At 38.8% G+C, this 23,454-nt stretch overlaps 3 protein-coding genes across 4 annotated transcripts; 1 reads left to right on the top strand and 2 right to left on the bottom strand.

Annotated features, from left to right (window-relative positions):
• Positions 1-1,536: 1,536 nt before the first annotated feature.
• On the bottom strand, positions 1,537-8,242 carry map9 (microtubule-associated protein 9). The gene is made up of 13 exons (XM_020641920.3): positions 7,905-8,242; positions 7,718-7,808; positions 5,758-6,264; positions 5,490-5,665; positions 5,255-5,363; positions 5,103-5,170; positions 4,907-4,968; positions 4,661-4,823; positions 3,834-3,920; positions 3,565-3,726; positions 3,344-3,489; positions 2,179-2,314; positions 1,537-2,050 (listed from the first exon to the last, which is right to left on the bottom strand). Exons 1-13 carry the CDS (start codon positions 7,974-7,976, stop codon positions 1,931-1,933), a joined length of 1,899 nt encoding a protein of 632 aa, XP_020497576.1. The 5' UTR covers positions 7,977-8,242; the 3' UTR covers positions 1,537-1,930.
• A 1,194-nt stretch (positions 8,243-9,436) lies between these two features.
• smim14 (small integral membrane protein 14) lies at positions 9,437-17,226 on the bottom strand. 2 transcript variants are annotated; one of them, XM_065958784.1, is made up of 5 exons: positions 17,087-17,226; positions 13,459-13,554; positions 12,689-12,737; positions 12,356-12,510; positions 9,437-11,391 (listed from the first exon to the last, which is right to left on the bottom strand). In XM_065958784.1, exons 2-5 carry the CDS (start codon positions 13,531-13,533, stop codon positions 11,353-11,355), a joined length of 318 nt encoding a protein of 105 aa, XP_065814856.1. In that variant the 5' UTR covers positions 13,534-13,554; positions 17,087-17,226; the 3' UTR covers positions 9,437-11,352. The 2 variants fall into 2 exon arrangements, with proteins under 2 accessions (XP_065814856.1, XP_020497567.1); XM_020641911.3 differs by lacking the exon at positions 17,087-17,226 and adding an exon at positions 15,301-15,480.
• Positions 17,227-17,254: 28 nt separating this feature from the next.
• On the top strand, positions 17,255-23,438 carry ube2kb (ubiquitin-conjugating enzyme E2Kb (UBC1 homolog, yeast)). Its single transcript, XM_020641919.3, has 7 exons — positions 17,255-17,391; positions 18,193-18,286; positions 18,756-18,814; positions 19,951-20,033; positions 20,160-20,259; positions 20,397-20,525; positions 21,131-23,438. The coding sequence occupies exons 1-7, from the start codon at positions 17,329-17,331 to the stop codon at positions 21,203-21,205; spliced, it is 603 nt and encodes a 200-aa protein (XP_020497575.1). The 5' UTR covers positions 17,255-17,328; the 3' UTR covers positions 21,206-23,438.
• The last annotated feature ends 16 nt before the right edge of the window (positions 23,439-23,454 follow it).

Here is a 23,454-nt window from a genome sequence, read left to right as displayed (position 1 = left end):
AGAAGACAATTAATCATTTCTAGCAGTTGTAAGCCTGTAAAAACTTTGACCAATGTGTGCCACGAGGTACCAACTTGATGAACCAATCATGAACCTCCCTGCTCGTTCTCTACCCCTGAGCTGAGGTCCACTTCTGGAGCGACAGCGCTGGTGCATGTAAGTGAGAAAGACTGAGCAGAATCTGTTGTGGTAATTTCCTCTACAGACTTTAGCACTGAGTGGACAAACACAACTTGATGAATAGACAAACAGATGTGTTCATCTTTATGTGTAAAGAGCAGCAACCATCTTTGTCTCATGTCATGTGCAAAATATACACTTACACTTATTTTAATTGGAAGACATCTTGCGACCCCCCTCTTGGTGGCTGGTGAGCCCGACCCCCATTTTGGGAACCACTAAGACCCATGTGATAAGGAGATAAGAGGTAACAGAGTAAAACATTTTCAAAATGTTGATGGAAAATCAATTTTTAAGTTTTTGCTTCAAGGGTAATTTGCAAAAATGTAGGCAATTAAAAAAATATGTTTGTATTCTCATAAATCTCGAAAACAGCTTAACGATCTAAAAAACAACCTTATGATGTCATCTCTGAATGCAGTGCCGTGTTAAGGCTTAGGTTTACCAACCACACATTCTTAACAAACACTTGACACACCTGGATAAAGTTCAGAGAAACTTCACAGAAAATGACCTTGAAGAAAGAAGTCATGCACTCATATGTTAAGAAACACATCTTCAGGAGAAACAAGCGGCTTCAGAACCTTTTTTTTCAGAATCAGAGTCCCTTTTGGGAAAGTCTTTTATTGGACTTCAGAGTAAGAGCACAGACCTAATAATGGGCTATAAAAACAGACATTCACAGCAGTCTCTAATTAAGACAATTAGTTTACGCTGTCTACACTGTAAATCCAAATTACTTCCCTGTGTAGAAACTTGTTTCAAGCGTTCCTCTCATGCAGGCGAGGAGGAATCAGCCCATTATGTCATCGTAGCACTGAAGACTTTCTTAAAGACTACAGTTTGAATGAATTGACCAGCGTTGATAAATCAATCAATTGTCTCATTTAGCCTTGTAAATGTTAGTTTTTGTTTCTTTTGTGTTTATTGTTAATATGTAATGTTGTACTTTTTTTTTTTTACATAGAGAGCACAGTTCACTGAAGTCAAATTCCTCGTGTGTGTATGCACACCTGGCCAATAAAGCTGATTCTGAAGTTATTTTATGTCCCTGTCATTCCTGCCACAGAGGAAGGTGTCAGGTGAAAAGTAACACCACGCTGCAAACTGCCTTCATTAAATGTTTCCCCGTCAAAGATTTTTTTAGTTGCATTAAATTTCAGATCAAGGATGAGATTTTAAGTCAGACAACTTCACTTACACAATCAGCCCAAGATCAGCTAAGTGATTTACTGTCCTGCTTTGTCCACAGGGGGGCGCCAAAATCAGCACAAGCCAAAAGTCCTTAACAGGAGCTTTAAACAATACATTAAAGCAGGTAAGTCAAACAATAAGTGTTTGCAAAGTTTCACAAAGTTTGTTGCTCAGAAACTTATTTTAATTTAGAGACAAAATAAACTTAACTCTGAAATCAAACCCTATTCAAACCCTAAACCTCAGTCGAATAATCTGCATTTTACATGTTAAAAATAAAACTATTTTATAGTTGCAACTTACAACTAATCACTCGTTTTCCTTTTATATTTTTCAAACCTTCTGAATACAAACATTTCCCCAAATAACATATAAAAGTACAAACTCCTCCGCCTTCATCTTCTGACTTAAACAGAGAAGAATATAAAATATAAAAGCTAATATCGACTATGTTTAAAACCAACTATGCACACAGTATTTCAGTAAAAAACTCACAAATGTAAATGTAACACACGACCCACAGTTTCTGTATCGGTGGTATGTTACATTTCCGATGTTATTTTCTGAATGGTATGGTTTTATTAGGAGGGCTCCACGGTGGAGGGGGACTGTCTCTGAGTATCGCCTGTATCCGTCTCTCTTCTTTTCTTCTCTTCTGTTCCAGCTCTTTTCTTATCTGTTCCAAAAAGACAACAAAAAGAAACAAACCCTCAGAAAATTGACTCTTATGGAAGAAATGAAATACAAATGCTGGTAAAAAACAAACAAACACAACCTTCAGGTGTCATGAGCGTTTCTACTTACCAGCCAGTTTTCATACATCTCTAACGCCATCTTATCTCTCTCCTCTTTCATGTAGCGCTCCTCCTCTGCTTTAGTTAGGACTTCTTTACGCTTCGTTGAAACTTTCTCATGGAGAACGTCCTTCTTCTTTTCATGCCTTAAACATTTTCAGAAAAATAAATGAAAACATTTTAAATGGGAGTGAGTACACTGCACACTTTAATGCCTGTGTGCTATGAGATACAGGGAACAAGATAAGGATAAACATTTAGTTCTTGCTGCCATCTAGTGGCTGATTCATTGTGTGACGGAACAGTCAGTTCATAATAGTTGAACCTAACTGTTGACCACTGCATGAAGCCATTTCAAATAGTCCACTATGTTAAGATGGCTTGAAGTTTTTCTTTTAGAAAACGTTTTGATTTGAGTCAAGTAGAGTAAGTCTTTTTCACACATGCACTCCTGAAATTGCCAGGACAGACTGACTTGAAGTCTTCCTGAGTCACCTGTTCACAGAAAAGCTCAGTGGCAGAGTCTGTTAGCTCTCAATTGAAAGGGTTAAAGTGCTTTGAGAAGTCAGAAGACTAGAAAAGCGATTTAAAAATCCAAGTGCAGGGGGGAGACGGGGGACAAGACGTTAAAGGGACAATGCTGAAATGGCTGATGAAGAAACATCATCCAGTGCTTTCATGGTAGTCTTTGCCTAAACATCAATATCAAATCATTAATTAAAAGTATGAGCAGCTTCACTGCATACACAAAGATCGTACAGGTCACCCCCGGAGTTATACAAACGCCGCCCCCCCTGCCTGCTTGGTGTAAATTTACTTGAATATATCCTGCTTCGCTCACCCTGACATCACTGGAAATTTTAAAAGGGTACTGGCAGAAAATATTTCAGGTAAAGTCGGGGTGAAAATTTCTGCTGTTTGCGTTCACACATGCAGCTCACCCTGAACATGTTCAGGAGTTTTGTATGTGTGAAAGAACCAGAACAGTACAGCAACGGTTTTGACTCGTTCTTTCATAAATTAGACAATATTTGCTTCATACTGTCCAGGCAGCTTTGGCATAACACATAAACTTTCTATCACTAGATGACAGTGTACAAACAACAGTCATGTTAAATCACTTTAAAATAAATGCAATGCAAAACAGAAGATTAGAAACTGAAAGATTTCCTCACCAGTTTGTAAAAGCAGATTTGCTATCTTTCTGTCGTTCTTCCTCCTTTTCTTGTTTCTTGAACTTTTGTTTATCTTCAGCTTCTCTTTCTTTTCGGTACTTTTCTTTCAGAAGACGATCGTGCTCTTGTTTCCATTTTTCAAACACCTGTAGCATTAATCCCCGATCAGCATCACATCTTTCCACAGAAGTGTTTTTATCTTACAGAATAACGAATCATACCTGTTTGGCTGATTGTTTTTTCTCCTCTTTCTCTTCAATCGCTTGTTGCTCTTTTCTCATTTTGTCCTGCTCTTCTTTGGCTTTCGCTTTGAGACTCTCTGCTTTCTTTTCTTTCCAAGCCTCATATGATGCAACAGCATCTCCCTTTTTAGCTTCTTCATCCTGTTTGTGTTTTTAACAATGGAAAGCTTAATGGTAAAATAAACCAGTGTGTTGTTTTTTAAGTGTTTGTTGTTTTGTGTTTAAGATTCACTAAAGCGATGACTCACCCTTTTCTTTTTGTCTTTCAGGGTTTCCTCTGTCTTCTTCAGTTTCATGTTCTCTTTTGACTTTTCCTTTTTCTTTCTAAGCCATTCCTGTGAACACAACATGTTGACTGTAGCAATGTAGTTTAAAGATGTCACAATACTAGGAGTTTAATCGTACATACGATACCAGTAAAAATCAAGCCATACCTATCTGTCTTGATACCACTCGGCCACTGGTGCCCCCTTAATGTAGATTTTTTAAGGTTTTTGTGTCTTTATTTAGAGATAGGACAGTGGATAGAGAGAGAGAGTGGGGACAGACATGCAGGAAAGGAGCCACAGGTCAGATCCGAACCCGGGCCGCCTGCCCAAAGGACCACAGCCTCCATACATGGGGCGCACACACCAACCACCAGGCCACCGGCGCTCCCGATTAATGTAGATTTTTAAAGTTGAGTTTCCAGGTTACACATAAAGTTTAGATCCTACATAACACCACAGACTCTATCAGTAGCTCAGCGCTGTAGGGACTTGGGTTGGGAAGGGTTACCAGTTCCAAGTCCCAGCACAGGCCAGGTGTGGAAATGGGAATGGTTGCTGGAGGAGATCCAGTCTACTACGTACTGCTGGGATTCCCTTGTGAAAAGAACCCCAAAGTGCTCAGGGCGATAGTCTCTGTACGGTCCTCTCACTCTGACATCTTTCCATAAATACATGTCTATAGGTTGTTTATGCTTTTGGGACTATGTGTGTGTGTGTGAAGCGTGTCTCACAATAACAGAGTGAAAAGTTGCATTTCCCTCTGGATTCATCAAGTATATGTATATTAGAAATATAAAAGCACTGACCTGGTAAATGACAGCTCTGAGTGAATCTCCTGCCTGAGGCTGAGACTCTTGGAGTGAAACTTTGCGATCCAGTACTTTGAGACTTCCTAAATACTTTGACTCCACGTTCCTGGAGCAAACACTCTGAGATCTGAGGGTGGTCTTGGATTGAGAACCGGATGTCCTAAACAAAGTAGTCGGTTAACTTACTATCCTGTTGTACTTTTGGAGCTGCAGGGTTTATACTGTTGCACATGGAGTACGTACCTGCTATCAAAAGATTCTCCCTGATCATGAGAGAGCTGATTTGTGTGATCACATGACTCTTCCTGAAACAAAACAATAAACACAAATGAGATTGAGAAGAAGAAAAAAAAAACGAGGCAAAGCGTCTTTAACACAAACTAAAAAGAGATAACACAAGAAGGCATCACATTCACACAGCTGAAAACGAAAGACTTACATTAAACTCTTCAAATGATGTGGAGTACTTCCTCGCCTCCTCTTTGCTGTCATCAGAGAAAAAGCTTTCTAAAAATACACAAAATAAGAAAAAGTTATAAATGTTATAAAACAAAAAACATAGGCTATGCTGATGAACGTGTCGGGTATTACTTCTGGATCCAGAATCGACCGTGGACTTGGTCATGAGCTGTGACAGGTCACTCTTACTTGACGAGGATTTGCTGAGACTACGTGAAGCTGCGTGATCTTCTCCTGCCCACTACACCAAAAAACAACAACAAACAACAACAACAAACATTTGATCCAGTTATAAAATGTGTCCCTTGTTATTAGCAGCTTCAAAAACATGAAGATGAGTGTCATGTGTGTACTTCAGGTCCCTTACAGCTGTGTTGCTGTCTGTGCCAGTGGTGGAGAGGTTGATTGATGCAGAGGAAGTCTGAGGCCTGCTGAGGTCCTGAGATTCAGCATCTTCAACTTTCTTCTCTGCAGCTTGAAGGATCAGTCCCAGAGTCCTTTGCCTCGGTTTTGGTCTGGGTGGCTCCCTCTCAGCAACAGTGTCTGCATAAGGACAATCAATTTAAAATCTGGATGAATATTTATGTAGGTAACATGTTATGTGGTCTCTGATGAATGAAACAGTGTACACAGACCTGCTGATGACACATGTTTGAGGTCTGATGCTGGTAGCTGTGGAGTCTGTGGAGAGCTGCTCTTCCCCTCTGGAGTCTCTGTCACACTGTTGTCAGATGGTAAAGGCAAAGGCATGTCCAGAAAAGAATCCCCTGAGGTCTGACATGACAGAGACTTACTCGAGTTCTGTCTTGTGATTTGATGATCAGCGGACTCCACGTCGCTGCTTTTATATCTGTCATTATCTTCACTGACATTTGCAGAGTGTTGTGAGGAAAACGAGTTATTGTAGTCATTGTTGTGACTGACAGAGTACTCGAGCGGCTCCTTTTCATGTGACTCTGACGCCGTTGTGTCCCCTGAGGGAGAGCTAATTCTTTGGGTTTTCAGAAACGAAACTCTCTTTGTCCGGCCGGGTTTGCTTTCATCGTCAGAGATCTCAAAGTCGTTGATTTTAGACTTGCTCTTCTCAGCCTTGAAAGCACCGGCGCGCTTTTTTCTGGATTTGAGGAGTTCATTCAAGAAATCTGTGAAATACAGAATATTAAAGATCAACCTGTGAACGAATACACACACCAACACACACTTCAAGTTACTGGAAAAAAAAAGTTGTTATTTATAAAAGCATTCATCGCAATAACAGAATGACAAACTAGTAACAACAGAAACTGAGGAAACAGTATCATTAATTAACAGTCTGGAAACACCAGAGACAGAATTAAAAATAGTTTAGAACTCTAACTTGGTTTGTACCCACAAATGTGCCTGGATGTAAAACTTACTTATTCATTTGACATAAAACTTAGTTAAATAACAAATTAAAGAGAAAATTTAAGACAGAATCATCTGTTTGTTTTATTTTATTTATGAGTTTATTTGTCAGGGCATCTGAGCATATGTATTTATGTATCTATGTATGTACAACAGCAGCCTATGACATCAATAACAGTCCGTCCTTGACTCAAAACTTCACCCCCATAAAACACTACCCACATGACCTGCTTCAATCAATTTCAATCAATCAATTTTTATTTATATAGTGTCAACTCATAACAAGTGTTATCTCGAGACACTTTACAAAAAGCAGGTAAAAGACCTTACTCTTTGTTATGTTATAAAAAGCCGGTAAAAGTCCTTACTTATTGTTATGTTACAAAAAGCAGATAAAAGACCTTACTTGTTATGTTACAAAAAGCAGATAAAAGACCTTACTCTTTGTTATGTTACAAAAAGCAGATAAAAGACCTTACTCTTTGTTATGTTACAAAAAGCAGATAAAAGACCTTACTCTTTGTTATGTTACAAAAAGCAGGTAAAAGACCTTACTCTTTGTTATGTTACAAAAAGCAGATAAAAGACCTTACTCTTTGTTATGTTACAAAAAGCCGGTAAAAGTCCTTACTTATTATATATATAAAGTTACAGTGGTAAGAAAAAACTGCCTTATTAAAAGGCAGAAATCTTCGGCCGGATCCCCGGCTCACGACGAAACAGCCTCCTCCTCCTCCTTCATTATTATTATCATCACTAACATTGTACTATTATTATTATTATTATTATTATTATTATTATTATTATTATTTAGCATCGATATATATACATATATACTGTACATTCTATATATTTTATTATATTAGTCTATATCATATAACATTTGATGATATTACACTATATTGTTCATATTATATTATATTCTATAACTGCACTCTGCATTACTGTGGTACAGCACTGCCTCTCTTCTCTGCTGTTTTTACATTACTTATCATGACAAATCACTTTAATCATCACTTGTCACTTTATCTTGTCATTCTCTGCACATACTGTCTGACTTCCCTGCATAGTTAACTTCATCATTCATTTTGTACTTGTATATACCCCCTGTCTTTATTTGTATTTATCTTCTCTATTCTGTTTAAGGTGCCTATCTTATCCTATCCTATCAAGAACTATCTTCTCTACATATTTTTGATGCCATCTTACCGTCTTCATCCTCCTCGAAGTCATCAGAGTATGAATATTGGTCTGTTTTAGTCTTGCTCGCTCTGGCAGAAACAGCAGCCTGAAGTTCATCCTACAAAACGACATAAATTCAACATTTTATATACAATAAATGTTATATTTCGGTTTAACTAAAACCTCCATCTCTTAAAGACACTCAATATTTCACCTGAAATGTTGTCCTTCTTGAAGTTTTCGGGCTTTTCGTGTAAGCGAGTGTCCTGAAGTCCTGACTCGTCATTTTGAAAACTGTAAACAGTTCCTCTCATTGAGATTAGCATGCTAGCTAATGCTAACCATGTTAACTGCGGACGGTAGCCAGCTGGTGAGCTTCATAGAAACCTTTACGTCTCTGTTAGTATAATACTAAGTTTACCTTTCGAATGATTCATTTAGGGTTCCACAAATACTATAAAGACTCTCGTAAATGTTCAAATCTAAAGGCATGCGGACACAGCACTTAGCGAACAGACTTGTTGACGGTAACCCTGGGAGACGTGGTGGATACTTCCCGTTCTGCACTGCGCATGCTCACAGGATTACACGCAATAAACATGGTCCTGCACTGAATCGATTAATTCACTGATTAATTAGCATTTAACATGAAATCCTTTCCATTTATTCCACATGTAATGATACAAATTGTGTGCTAATGTCAACCTATTTATTTTATTATCAAAATATCATATTCACAAGGCCAACGTCCTTAAGCTTTTTTTAAATATATGTTTTAAATGCTATTTAATCTCTATCAATAATTCCAATGTATTAACTCAGTCTGTCAATGAAATCATAATTATTATAATTTTTTTTTTTTGACAATTTTCCTTTTCTAAGCTGGTAAGTCTGACTCTTTGCACATTTTGGTTTCAATAAAGTTTCTTAAAAAATATTTTCTGTAGACTCGTATCAGTGGTATTATCCCAAAAAAACAAGGGTAATGAATCAAACTAGTACTTAATTAGCTCTGACTATACCATCTATAGTTGTCAAGTAAAAAATACTTTCCTCAGAAAGAGTTGACTTATTCTTAACATACATTACATTGCCCTGTACAGCTACGGTCACGTTATTTATCTAATTTTTACCTTACAGTTATATTGTATATATTAGTTCTGTTGTTCCATTATTCACCATGCACCTTAATAACTTATCATTTAGTATTTGCCTACTTGCACATAGCTCTGTACATATATATTTATTTCTCATTTACTGCAAATAGTTCTGTTTACATCTGGTCACTCCTGCACATAGTTCTGTATATATGTATTTATTTCTCGTTTACTGCACATAGTTCTGTTTACATCTGTTTACATCTGTTAGTCTGATCACTGTCCACTCATATCTACTCTTTTATATTTTGTATTTTTAAGTTAAGTTTAAGCTTTAAGTTGTATTTAAATTGACACTTTATATTTAGGTTAAAATGTTTTGTTTACTTGCACTGTTGTTCATTTACTGCTCTGTGTGCCTTTGAATTGCCCCACGGGGACAAATAAAGTTTTTTGAATTGAATTGAATTGAATTAGAAAACTGTTCTTGAGGTAGTCTTTGTTATAGTCCACTTATTTTTTCTGTCTTTATTTCAGCTGCATTTCTGACATGAAATCTGAAAAACACCAACCTTACAAAGTAGGAATGATTGTAGGTGTATGTGTTAACCATCTTTTCCTCAGAGTTCATCAACAAAACACAACCAGGTAAGTTACACTGTTTTTTTTATTTGTTTTTTTTTTGTTGTTGTAGTAAAAGTGCATAGTTGAAGCCCTTTTTCTCACAGACAGTAACAGTTTGAATCATGGTCTGATCATCTCAACAATCTAGTATGGCTTCCTCTTAATTCTACACAGCTACTTGTTTCATCTTTTTGTCTCGTCCCTGCCATCTTCAAAGCAAATCTCCTAAGATGTAATAAAAGTATCAGGTGACATGAGTTGATATGGAAATGAAGAGCAGCCATTCAAGACTTTTGGGATGAACTGAGCCCACACGTGTTACAGAGCATGTCCCCTTTCTGAACTTTTAAACAATGCATTTAATAAAGACCCTTCTTTCATTTCTGATGTCACCATGAAGCACGACCAAAGTCCTAGAACAACTCGAATAGAATTGTTTGTCATGGTAGGTACAGGATTAAGATCCCCAAGTGACTGAAAGCAGAAAACCTACTTTCACGTACTGCAACCCATCGCAAAAAAAGGAATGAAAAACTATTATGATTGTTGGCACAGCTCTTGACTGAGGCGCTAAACAACTGGTCAAGGAAAAAAAATGACCTTGAACTGTTAACCACAGAAATGAGAAAACATGATACAACAGTACATTTCAGATCCTCCTCCTCCTCCTATCACAACATAAGAATGAAATTACTTCATATATTGCTGTTCATTCACAAGACTTCCTCTACATGAGCATGGAGAATCAGTTCTATAGAAACACACTGGCACTGGTTTAGACTGTACTTATGTTTGCTCCTTTTCCTTTCCATTGATGCAACAAATGACCAAAACAGAAGTTGTGAAGTAGTTAACTTGGTTTGCGCCGATGAGTGAAAGATTGCCGTTGTTTAAAGTAAGAAAGGACCAAGCGCTCGTCTCCACCTGAACATCGTTTAGAGAGCTGAATTTACACCACACACCTTGAAAAAAAAAAAAAAAGAACCAACATACGACATAAGGTGCTATTAAAATATGACTCTAGGCTACTCTTAAGTCAGTTCACAATAATCACTTTCATCATTAAACACAAAACATTACAGTATAAAGAATGATTTCAATAGGAGTAAAACTTATGTTTCCTGCACTGAGTATATTTTGTTCCACAATGAAATGAAATCTCTCTGCTGGTTTGAACTGACTATTAAAACATTATGTGGTGCGACATCATTATTGGTGCTGTTTAGAGTCGTATTTACTTGAAAGAGAGAAACGAGAAACCCACAACCCTTCATTACTCAAAAAGCACACAAACATTATTTTTGATCTCCTTAAAGAGAGAACTCCCTGCTTCCCCCTCCCTCCTCTCCAAAACCAGGAAAAACATTCTTTCATTTCAAGTTTCTGCGGGTCAGTCAGCCCCAAAGCTGGGATCAGGAACTTACTCTGAATAATGCAAAAAAATATCTGATTAAAATGTAGTGAACACCCGGATGATATATGAACATGCTGACATTACTGGCTAATAAGATAATGTCTGAAGAATACAGAGCATGTCCTGTTTTGTTATATTGATTAAAGTTATGTGTTTGGGAAAGAGGTGTTTATATTTTTATTATGTTTTTAAATGACTCATTCTGTATATTTGTCAAAAATGACCAAAACAAAATGAGCACACACTTAACAAAACTGTTTTTGTGGCAGGTTTTGATACATTAAAAAAAATCTATTTTGACCTTCAAACCATCAGATTTATGTGTCTGTATTTCACCTCATCAATCCAGCTTGATTTGGGCCCTCGTAATAGGAATCATTGACTGATCCACCCCGAAACACCATGAGGAAAAGAAAGAAAAGAAAGAGATATTTGGATAAAGCCGGGCAGGGAGATGGTCACTGGCCATAGTAACGCTGTCACGGTGCAGCTCCAGGTGTCTGAGTGCTCCTAGTCTGGCTCTGCTGCTAATCAACGGGTGGTGCTGGAGGTTCTCTTCTGTCCCTCTGTGAACCAAAGCAAGAAAACTTATAAGCATGAACTTTAGTGAAAAGTATTCATGATGCAAGGGTCTAATTTACTGCAAAGATAACGCTGCAGTTCAGAGTGAAAAGAGAGAAGATTCAGTTTCTGCTTTTTTATTGTTGAGAAACTTAAGATTTAAAGATATTCACCAAACTTCCTTCAAACAGACAGAAAATGTATAAATTATTCATGTCTTTGATCAAACAGCCACTTCATTTAAACTGAACAGGCTAAACTCATTTGAAATTACACAATTACAATTGTTCTACAATTACAATTGTTCTACAATTACAATTGTTCTACACAACCAGTGTAAGCTAAACGTCAGCATGAAACAAATGGTATGACATTGCAATGTTTCAGCTCAGTAAGGAACTAAGCAACAGTAAAACCAGAAGTTGCTCAATAACGAACAAACATGGATGAAAGCCGCAATGGACGTAGTCAGTGCAGGGACAGTGAGGTGATATACTTTGTAAGTATTCAGGTTGATATTCTGTACAGGTAAAGCATAAGGGGTCGTATCGTTACCGACCTGTGTTTGAAAGCATATCGTGCTGCTATGACCAGTTCACACAGGAGTCTGATACCGGTCACATTTAAAAAGTAATGTGGACACCCACACAAAAACAAAAAAGATCTGAGCAATAAGTCAGACTTATGTATTAAGGCTTGCAGTCTGAACGTAGTCTTAGTCACTTTCAGAAGGTCATTTGTAATTTAAATACTTTTATTTTGCTAATTTCTCTGAAAAATCTGAAAGAAACAATAACTTCTTCTTTCTTTTGGTAAATACTTTCTAACTTTTAATTCAGGTATAAGGCTCTGATCAGATGGTGACCTTTGAACCTTTTCTTGTGCAGTATCATGCAACATGTGTATATGTATCCATATCTTTACGTTGGCCGTGTTATAGAGGTGGGATGGGGGGGGGTCAATACTGACATTGTGGGGTCCAGTAGGTTTGTCTGTTTGTCTGGAACCTCTGAGACTGGACGGGCGCAGCAGGAAGAGGACCAGAGCCAGAACCATCCATCCCACCACCATCATGGGGAGGGTCAGTTCTCCACCCCCGCCGACCGACCCACTAGGACCCGGCACTGAAAAAAAACCAAACAACAACAAAGCCTAAGCTTCTCAGAAACTGAAATCAACACTAAGAAGAACACGACGGTACAGCCATGCTGATATAGAAACATTCATTATCAAATGTTTTATATGAATATCAAGACTATAATCTTTATAATATTAAAACAGCTGTATAATGGTCATACATACATTCCTGAGGACATTCTGTGTCTGTGCAGTAGGACTGAGAGTGCCTGAGCTGTAAGAGAAATCACAGAAGTAAAGAAACTTTTAGGCCAATTGAAAAAGTGTGAAACTGAAAGAGGACCTTTTAAACCAGACAAACATGTTTCCCCATCACAGCTGATTGTACAGTTGTCAGCAGATTTGGTGCATATTAACCATCTGAGTGCTGCCTGCTTCTAATCAAGCCCTGTTCATTTCTGACAGTCTGTTTAAAGTCTTTAGTGAGTTAGACTACACCCTTTCCTCCTGTAAGCAAATCACAAATCCCCTGGGGCAGCTACGGCCTCTGAGCCAACTGCAGCTCGCCATGCAAGTTACACCTGTGCACAAACAGCCAATCAAATCACCTGGAAACTAACAAAACAATTACAAGATGTTTTCTTTCTTTAATGCCGTTTCTCTGAGTAGTCTTGACCTCATATCTGATGTAATACTCCATAAGGACGAGCAGAATAATATCACTAACACAATGCAAACCTGGTTGCAATAAAACACACCCCTGCATGGCAGAAATGATAAGGGCTGAAGACAAACACTGAACAGGAACCAGGATATGGTGGCTCAGTGACAGCTTTTTTTTTTTTTTACCTTACCTGTACCGGGTGGTTTTTAACGCTGACCTCTTTGCTTCTCTCTCAACTTCAACAGGCGATATTCCATTTTTTTAACTCCATGCTTATCATCTGCTCCCTGTTATCATCAAGTATGACAATGTACAGTTTTTAATGACTTACCAGGTTGATGAGGCGTCTCATAGCATACTCATGGCTGCAGATGCACTCACAAGGGTCGAAGCCTCCCTCTGCCATGTCTCACCAGATGATGACCACCTTGGCACAAACAAAAGTTCCTGTAAGGAACTAGGACTAACAAGAACAAGTGAGAGAAACCTAATGCTGTGCCTTACTGTTTGTTTCACAGGCGCACACAGATAAGAGGGAGGAGACTGCCAAGTTAAAGAAAGACAGACTCTGCCACGCAATCTAGCTTTTTGTGAACAGCAGAGGCTGGTGCAAATGTCTTCGTTCAAGGTCATCATTAATAAATACATTTTTAGCCTGCAGCAATGTAAAATAGTGAACAGTTGAACTTGTGACTTTTTGAAATGTATTAAAAAATGGTCTATATATCTTAATTACACTAGTTAAGCCTTTATTCAAAATAATAATATTCTCCATGTATTTATTCTAGTGCTAACCATGTACTTTCAACATATAAAGCCTGAAGTTTTCATTTATCTAATACCACGAATACGGACTCCTACATGAACCTTTCAATTCAATTGAAATTTGAATTTCTCCCCGGGGGGCAATTCAAAGGCACATAGAGCAGTCGCATGAAAAGAAAAAAAAAGAGGAGCAGCAAAGACGGTGCAAGGTAGACAAAAAAAAGTCCAAACTAAAAATATAAAAGATAACATTAAATACAAAAGACATCACGTAGAATAGAGATACAAGTGGGCAGTGATCGGACTAACAGACGTAAACAGAACTATATGATAAATGTTAACACAACTATATCAAGTCAGTGAATTGGTCCTAAAAACAAGAATTTAACTAAATAGCTGTTGACAACCATTTATAAACATGATACTCCCCAGAGACAGGGTGACATAAAGCAGAATTTCCTCAAGGAAAAAGGAGACAGACAGGCAGTTTTGCATAAACAAAAACAAGCAAAAATGATGCAAATGATTCTACACTTGTCTTATCATTTATATGTTACGGTAAACATCTAGGTCAATAACAATATACCAAAAAAAAACAGGTGTTTGGGGAGATATTGATACTCTGTTATCTGATATTTGTTCTATTTATTCAAGTTTTTTTTGTTTACAGAAACATGAGCAGCAGTTTACATAACAAATCCATATCACTTTAGAGAAAATAGAGTCAGTCATTTTTAAGTTGGGAAATAAACCTCATCTTAAATTGTGTGCATCATGGTTTCTACATTGCAGATACATATGTGACATGTTGGTTCTGCAATTCCAATATGCATCGGCCTACCACCCACATACATCCTACTACATGTTATTACACTGAAACGTCGAACATATCGATCTGATCATAAATCTATACATGCCTATCATCACAGTGGAAAGTCACACGGGTTTAAGTGACCCACAAGGATGCATCATACTAGATGTAAGATGCAACGATTGCTCTGCTTCACTGCAAAATGATAGTTTAAGATGGGGATAAAAAAAAAAAAACAAACCTGCCAAATCATTAAAATACAACACCGACACATGAAACCGCAGCATTTCCACTCAGTTACAACCTGTTTTAAGACTGTTCATGTGGAAAATATGCAGCCTACATTTTAGATTTTCCACGGATGCCTGAATATTTCTAAAGGGAAGAATAAATACAGAGGCCATGTCATCTCGACCCTGCTGAAAACTGAAGCCTGCTGAGTTGTGCACACACATAACACTGAATAACGTTGAACTGGCTTCTTGCTCACCTAGCTTTCAAACCGAGAGGAAACTCGCAGCTGTTTTTGTCCGCCTGTTAATGGACTTATGATTACAGACAGATGTGACATTAACACGGAAGCGAAACACGACTTACTTTGTTGCTTTAAGGGTGTAAACACGAAGCCAGGTGTCTCCAAAGGGCTTTAGCTGCGCTGCTGTTTCACTGCTGCCCTCCGCAAAACCCGTAAATCTGCAGGAATATCAACCTTTTGTCTGTGTTTTGTTTGATACACGTGAGACAGCCGTCTAGCTATTCCTCATGACAGACATCCGGGAGGGCAAGGGGCGTGGCCTACACGCTCAAGGGGCGTTGTCAACGTTTGTTATTGGTTAAACGCTTTGATTGGCGGGCCTTTGAGCCAATCAGGGGACGATAAGACCATCGGGGTCTGGATTGTAAACAAACAGTGGCGCTGCCTATCACCTTTACAGAAGCACAATAACCGAATTCCAACAGCTGTACAGTTGTGTAATCAAATAAACATGTGTGGCGTGTAACTGATAACATTTAGACAATTATTGAGCTTAAACAAAGACGTAACCTTCAAATTATAGTCGAGAGGTAGAGGAAAAATCGTACTTTATCTACACTGTAAGAGCCTTACTTGCTTGCCTTTCAAGGTTCCAGATATATATTTTTCGCACCATCACAATATCAATTTCAAACAAAGGAAACACTAGTATCCGCAAATATATCAAATTAATAATAACATCGTCTACAGAGTGCACAGAAATAACAATAGGCTGATAGTTTTATATAAATATTAAACTAAAGGGGCCCAATAAACTATGAATAGATCTGTTGTTCCATTATTCACCTTATTAACTTATCATTTAGTATTTAGCCTACTTGCACATAGTTCTGTATATATGTATTTATTTCTCGTTTACTGCACATAGTTCTGTTTACATCTGTTAGTCCGATCACTGTCCACTTATATCTACTCTTTTATATTTTTAAGTTAAGCTTTAAGTTGTATTTAAATTGACATTTTATATTTAGGTTAAAATGTTTCGTCTACTTTTTAACACACTGTTGTTAATTTACTGCTCTGTGTGCCTTTGAATTGCCCCCCGGGGACAAATAAAGTTTTTTTAATTGAATTGAATTGAATTGTATTTATACTTCAACTTCAGCTTTCATTCTAATATTGTTACATATCTGTTCTGGATATTTCTTCCACCATTAGTAAATTCACGCATAATACAAGAATACTTACTGAAAGCATATGAATTAAACTGCCTATTTCTTCCTTTTTTTCAATAGTCAAAATACTTTAGGAAATACAACTAACAAAACAATAAGAGGTCATGTGTTCGTATCTTCATATGTTGTAAACTTCATATTTAATTATCTTAATTGTATCTACTCACTTATAAAGACATTCGGTGAGAGATGGAAGCCCAAATAATAAGTTAACATCTTGACCATGAAAGCAGCTTTACTGTAAAAGAAAAGGGATGATACTGAAAGGCTCAATGATGAAGTGTGTGCGCTGCATGTAGTTAAGTGTCAGTTCATATAAAGTTAAGTAAAAAAGTTAAAGTAGAACCTGGCAGCTACCTTAACACTGGCCAGTTAAAAAAAAAACAAAAAAACAACAACTATGAATTGCACATTTACAACCAGATCTAAAAGAAGAAAAAAAAATCCTGCATGCAAATGGATGTGCTAGAACTCCGACGTTGCTGCGAAATGTCCTGAAGGTGTGTCACAAAAAAAACCACATTAACCCAAAGTGCCAGAGCTCATTAATGAAAGTTCCAGTTTGCTCTTAGTGTAGCTGCATTGTGTGTGTGTGTGTGTGTGTGTGTGTGTGTGTGTGTGTGTGTGTGTGTGTGTGTGTGTGTGTGTGTGTGTGTGTATGTTCTGGACTCACTGGCTGTGCTCTGGCTGGTGGGCAGGCAGGCAGGGAAGCAGGCAGGCAGGCAGGCAGGCAGGGAAGCAGGCAGGCAACACTGAGCTGCCTCTGTGGTGAAGATAAGCGGCGGACGGTGGAAGTGAAAGGACGGCTTCGTGAAATCATCCCTCCACACAGACGGGACTACACAGGGACACACACACACACACACACACACACAGAGAGAGGCCCCGGGTCTAACTCAGCAGACACACAGAACCATGGCGAACATCGCGGTCCAAAGAATCAAGCGGGAGTTCAAAGAAGTTGTCAAAAGCGAAGAGGTGCTGTATTGTTTTTTTCTTCTTCTTAAACTCTTCTCTTTCTGTGGGAACTAACATTGGCCGTCATGACACAGACTAAATGTACCTCTGCTAACGTCGGGGTGTTTACAGTCCCTGTGTTGCAGTACAGGTCAGGCCTTAACAGGAGAACTTCAGCTAGCTTTAACCCCCGTTCCCCCCTCCCACAACCTGTTCTGTTATGTCAGGTGGGTGTGTTCAGGAAACACCGGGGATTCCGCTTTTTCCTCCACTTTACAGGCCCGAATGTTTTTTTTAACAAACAAGAACGCGATACTTCTGCGTTGTTATCAACTACAATTAACCGACCACGCATGGGGTTGTTGCACAATCCTCATCCATCTGTTTTTTGCAGCGGAAATTACTTCCTGACGATTTGTACAGCAGCTTTGAAAACGTCATGTATCGTCCTCGGCTACCATTAGCTTAGCATTGAGCTGTGTTGTTATGCTTCAGCGTACGTCACCGAATCACATGTTTTAAAACCTTAATTCATTATAATGTCAATGCTTTTTTTTTTTTGTTTTTTTTTTTAAATCTGTAAATATCTTGGCCCTTTAAGGTCAGTATTTTGTGATCCTACCAAGTGTTTTTTTTTATTATGGGTTTCTGTTGCTAAGGTAACCTCATGAAGAGCTCTCAAACATGGGTTTAATGTTTCTGTGTAAGAAACATGTAAGGAGAGGTGTGTGTGTGTGTGTGTGTGTGTGTGTGTGTGTGTGTGTGTGTGTGTGTCAGGGTGGTTATTTACAGTGTCCCCTCTCATTTTGTCCCAACTCACAGACAAGTAAAAACCAGATAAAAGTAGACATGGTGGATGAGAACTTCACAGAACTGAGGGGGGAGATAGCAGGTCCTCCAGATACACCATATGAAGGTACTGAACAACTACACATCCATATCCATACATGTATTATAAACACACACCCTTTCCTTCATGCCTACATTAGATAGACGTAGACTTACATACATGCATATAACCACACATATGGCAGCCTTCGCATCGTTTTCGCATCGGTTGACTAACGACTTCTGCAAACATATAGGTCATTTGCTATACAATAGACAAGTGCATTTAAAGTAAAATAAATAAATCAAATCCAGGTGACTAGAGCCCAGGCATTACCTGCATCACCGGGGCCCACATTACATCAAATCTATTTGTTTTCAGCTGTAATCTGGCTGTGATTTTTTTTTTTTTTTTTTCCATGATGAAAACATTTTTTTAAAATCTTTGTCTCCACTCTGAGTTATCAACAGCTGCATTTTAACCACATGGCAATTACATATGCTTCAAAAAAGTTTTCTCATGCCTAAATACTGGTTTGTTTGTTTTCATTTGCAAGGTGGCAAATATCAGCTTGAAATAAAAATCCCAGAAACCTATCCTTTTAACCCGCCAAAGGTATGTGCCTCAGTGTTAACATCAGTTTCTTATTTGTATGTTTTATGCCTTTCCTGACTTGCACGCTGTGATTCTGGTTAGCGCTACGGTTTTGGGAAGTACCTGATGATGTGGGGATTTTGAGACAGATACTGAAACCAAACCAGGCCAAAAAAACCCAAAACAGACTAGTGATATTACAATCAGTATTGTCCCTTTTGTGCAGGAACAAAAATGGATCTATAAACATTGATTGTGCAATCATATTTTTTTTACCCATTGGACTGTGCAAAGGTTGACAAGTGAGAGTATTTAACATAGGCTTGGTTTACACTCGTCATCGTCAGCATCGTGTCTGAATACTATATTACTTTAATACCATCCATACCAAACTATTTAAACCCATACCAGTGTATAAGTGATAGACTGGTATCAGCCCAGCGAAACCACCAAGACATGTCAGTCAGGCTTTAGCTTAGCAGTGAAAATATTCTGGGTTTGATGATTCTCTGCTGTATGCAATGGAGACTTTATAAAGATGAATGATGCTGTAACAATCTGTGAGCTAAAACAAGTTAGTCCAGCACTGACAATACAAAGGGTAAACTGTCTTTTTGCCCATGTCTTTGATTCAAGTGTACCGATGGAAAAGGTTTATTCAACAGAGTCAGCCAGAAAATAACTTTGTTTTTCCCCAAACTGATGATGTACAGCAAGTCAGTACAGAAATAAGTGATCAAGAGAGCTACAAAAAAAAGTTCAGGAATCAAAAAGATGCCATGCACACAGACAATTAAGAAACCCTGGATACAGGCAGACTCGTAGGGACATGAGTCACATACGACCATCTATCCGTTTAACCTTATAGTGAGAAGTGTATTAAAAACCCGATGAGAAACAGAAAGGCTTTTCTCATTTTGACTTTAACACATGATATATAAACATCAGGCACTTTAGTTTATAGGTCTGTAATACTGCCCAGAGTTCATGTCACAGTGACAACTTTCACTTTTGAACCTGTATAAAAATCTGAGATGGTTTACAGCTTTGTGTTATCCTAAGTTTTTTTTTTTACATATAAAAGTCTAACCCACACTTGCCTCCCATTTCTCTGTAACCATGCCCTTGTTTGTCTCTCTGACTCCGTGCTTTCTTAGGTGCGTTTCATCACTAAGATCTGGCATCCTAATATCAGTTCTGTGACAGGAGCGATCTGTCTGGACATTTTAAAAGACCAGTGGTGAGTGAAATGTTCCTGAGCTTCTGTCCTCACATTGTTCTTGCATGTCCCTCCCTACACGGGGCGTCAAACTCGAGTGACCCGTTTCTGCTCCACCTTTTAAAACCTCGCTCCCCCCCCCCACAGGGCGGCTGCTATGACCCTCCGGACGGTGCTGTTGTCTCTACAGGCTCTCCTCGCTGCAGCAGAACCAGATGATCCACAGGATGCTGTCGTAGCAAACCAGGTGAGAAGTTTGTTGTCGTCTTTCTTTTTAAACAAAGGAACTTTTGGAGTTATTAAACTTCTTAAAATGTGTTTTCTTTCCTCATTTGTGGTCAGTAATGGCAGTATGTCTCTTTTTTTTCCTCTTTGCACCCTCAGTACAAGCAGAACCCAGAAATGTTCAAACAGACTGCGCGGCTGTGGTCTCACGTGTACGCAGGCGCTCCTGTATCCAGTCCAGACTACACTCGCAAAATAGACAAACTCTGTGCCATGGGCTTCGATAAGGTCAGAGACATTTTTAGTTTTGTTGTACTTTGATGTTGAACATGCCTGCATGATGTCTGACGACAGAGTGGGGATGTTTGTTTGTTTGATGGTAGAGCTAAAACAACTGATTGCCCAAAAAAACAATACGAGGGCAACACTTTAGTTAGTCAATGAATTGTTTGTTGCTGTCATAATAAATTTGCCTTATAGTTCAATACCAGATTCTCTGATTCCAACTTCTGAAATGATAATATTTTCAGTTTTACTTCATTTTCTGTGATTGTAAACTGAAAGTCTTTGAGGCTTTTTGAGGCTGTTTTTAATCAGACATTTAGACGTAGGACTCTAGCGACCAGTGATTGGCAGTGTGTGTTTCCCAAAAGTTCTAACGGAAAGAGTCATAGATCGCTAGTTTTCTGACCGCATGCTTGCCAGAAGGTCAGAATGATAATTGGTGACATTCTTCATTTCTGTGGTGTTAAGGGTTTATCATTTTGTACTCATTATATTGTACCCATTTCTTAAAAGCAATTGTAGCGCTTTAGCTTGATTTTAAACTTGCAATCCAATTTTTTTCAACTCCCTTTCCACCCCCCCCCTCCCTCCCTCCCTCCCTCTCTCAGAATGCAGTAATAGCAGCCTTGTCTTCAAAATCCTGGGATGTGGAAACAGCGACAGAGCTGCTGCTCAGCAACTGAATCCCAGCCAGGTGTGAGGATCCTTCATCATAGCATCAGCTCCCCTCGGCACCATCCACACCATTGCCTTTTTGTTACGCAGACAAACCCACTCCCCCCCCTGATTCACCACAGCAGTCTGAGCCTTCTTCTCGAAACAAGTTTGTTTTGCTACAAACTCAAACACCGACAGCCCTACAATCTTCAAATTAGCAGCACACCACCCCCTGTTGCCTGTCTCACCCCATCTGTCCACTAAGAGTCTTTCTCTGCTACTAACTCAAACTGTGTAAAAATTCACTTCAAACTTTCAGTCATGCATCTTGGTCTTCCATTCCTCTTCAATCATACTTGCTCTGAAGTGTTTTCTCCCTTATCTCTGAAATGTCTGTTTCTCAATAACGCAGAGAATCGGATAACTGCCACTGCCTGTTGGGTTTTCCAGGGTAAAAATGTAAAGGGCGTCCTGAATACTGGTCTCTCATCAAATCACTATTTACTCCCTTCAACAACCAGTTAGATCTGTTATGGACATCAAATACTTGTACGGTCTGGCTGGACTTTATTGACGCGCCTAGAGCAGTGTGTTGGATAGCTCCTGATCAGTTATTAGTCGATGTTTCAGTCCACAGCAGAGGGGTGGTGGTGGATTTAAAGAATCAGAGATCACACATCTTCTTAACAGCTGCACACATGCACAGAAGGAAAAAGTTATCTGTAAATAGATGCGTGTACATTTGAAAATACAACGGGGATATACTTCTTTTTTTCTTACATTGCATTGTAAAACAAAGTTATTTTAAATATAAACTATGCCTAGTTTACAAGTAAGACGGAGAAATATCTTTAAATGCGTTTGTGAACCCAGGAGAAATCGCTCCAAATGAAATCTTCTTTTTCTTTTTGATGCTTTGGTGAAGATGGCTGTTAAGAGGCTAAGAGGGTCACCACATGCTACCTTTTCTGCTACACCACAATCCAACCTTTTTCTCGTGTCTTTTGTGTCGTCCTTGCATGTTCTACGCTGCCTTTTGTTGTATTTGGCCAAATGATGTGGTGATGGGGCGTCTGCTAGATTTAACGTTCCCCCTCGGCTCGTGGAGCCCGCAGGACTCTTCTGTGAACCTGTGGAAAGAAAGAGACTCCAGGAATCCTCCGCTTTAAAGCACACCCAGTTTGGCTTCATACTCGTGGGGAACCAAAGCCTTTTTCTGTCGACTTAACGAGCCGTGTCTGCTGGAAAACGTTCTCCTCCGCTCTGCACAGGAGATAACCGACCTCAAGGAAGAAATAAGTGATTCTGAATGCCATTGATTTTTTTTTTTTTTTTTTTGTGATGCTGTGGTTTTGTTTTTAACTCATTTTCAGAACAATCGCTTTCATCCATGTGCGCGCTATTTTCAGCCGCAGATTAAGGATCTGCTGTCCCTCATAATCCTGATGTTGATTATTTAAAAAGTGGGGGCTTCATCACAGACTACTGATCCGATCACGCAGATCTCAATCAAACCTTTGGCCATATAAAGAGGTGTGTAGGTGATGCCCTATATATCCAGACATGCTTTACTACACAGCCAAAAAAAAGATCAATGTGATGCTTGATGAGTTAAAAAAAAAAAAAAGAAAAGGGGCTGGAACTCCTCTGTTGGTCTTTGAAGCAGATAGCAGGCCTCGCTCATTTTGATCTGAGGTACATGGACTGTAAAGAAACGCTCTGCATATGGAGAAGTGGGGTTTGGATTCATCCTAACACATGGCCTTTTTTATTTTTGAAACTCTCTTCCTTTTGCTTTGCCCTCATTACAGTTACTACACAGAGAACGTGCACCTTCTCCACTGGTGGTGAACTGTTTCCAGCCAAAGCCCCCAAACCCCCCCCTCAGACAAAGCTCATAGTTAGGGGTCCACAGTCTCCTTTACTTGTAAATAGTCGGGTTCTTAAAGAACCGTCTCTTTATCACTAGAGCGCACCATTGATGGCTGGATCTATATTTTGTAATAAAAAGAAAGGACAAAAAAAGGAAGAGAAGCCCCCTCCTCCCCGTCTTCCTGGTGTTCTATGTACAATATTGCACGACGACGAAGCATAAAAACAAGGGGCTGTTGCATCTCGGTTTCTCCCTTTGGATTGAGACTTTTTTTTTTCCTCTTTTGTTTCCTTGGAAGCAAGCATCAGCAGTATAAAAAAAAGCATGGTTATTTATTGTGACAGTGTCATGTTTCTTTGATTAAAAAAAGTGGAAAATTAAGTCGACCAGAGGTGTCGTCTT

Source organism: Labrus bergylta, chromosome 1, assembly GCF_963930695.1.
Source record: "Labrus bergylta chromosome 1, fLabBer1.1, whole genome shotgun sequence".
Taxonomy (NCBI): domain Eukaryota; kingdom Metazoa; phylum Chordata; class Actinopteri; order Labriformes; family Labridae; genus Labrus; species Labrus bergylta.
This window is presented reverse-complemented; position numbering and strand designations above follow the sequence as displayed.

What these genes read in the sequence shown, in the direction of transcription:
- map9 (XM_020641920.3), bottom strand. Translation starts at nt 7,976, where the DNA reads ATGACGAGTCAGGACTTCAGGACACTCGCTTACACGAAAAGCCCGAAA. An exon ending in CTTCGAGGAGGATGAAGACG is followed by an intron (nt 6,265 to 7,717) that starts GTAAGATGGCAT and finishes TGTATTTCACAG; the next exon opens with ATTTCTTGAATGAACTCCTC. An exon ending in GCACAGACAGCAACACAGCT is followed by an intron (nt 5,364 to 5,489) that starts GTAAGGGACCTG and finishes TTTTTGGTGTAG; the next exon opens with TGGGCAGGAGAAGATCACGC.
- smim14 (XM_065958784.1), bottom strand. Translation starts at nt 13,533, where the DNA reads ATGGCAGAGGGAGGCTTCGACCCTTGTGAGTGCATCTGCAGCCATGAG. An exon ending in CACAGAATGTCCTCAGGAAT is followed by an intron (nt 12,511 to 12,688) that starts GTATGTATGACC and finishes GTTTTTTTTCAG; the next exon opens with TGCCGGGTCCTAGTGGGTCG. An exon ending in AACCTACTGGACCCCACAAT is followed by an intron (nt 11,392 to 12,355) that starts GTCAGTATTGAC and finishes TTTGGTTCACAG; the next exon opens with AGGGACAGAAGAGAACCTCC.
- ube2kb (XM_020641919.3), top strand. Translation starts at nt 17,329, where the DNA reads ATGGCGAACATCGCGGTCCAAAGAATCAAGCGGGAGTTCAAAGAAGTT. An exon ending in ATGCTGTCGTAGCAAACCAG is followed by an intron (nt 20,260 to 20,396) that starts GTGAGAAGTTTG and finishes TTGCACCCTCAG; the next exon opens with TACAAGCAGAACCCAGAAAT. An exon ending in GTGCCATGGGCTTCGATAAG is followed by an intron (nt 20,526 to 21,130) that starts GTCAGAGACATT and finishes TCCCTCTCTCAG; the next exon opens with AATGCAGTAATAGCAGCCTT.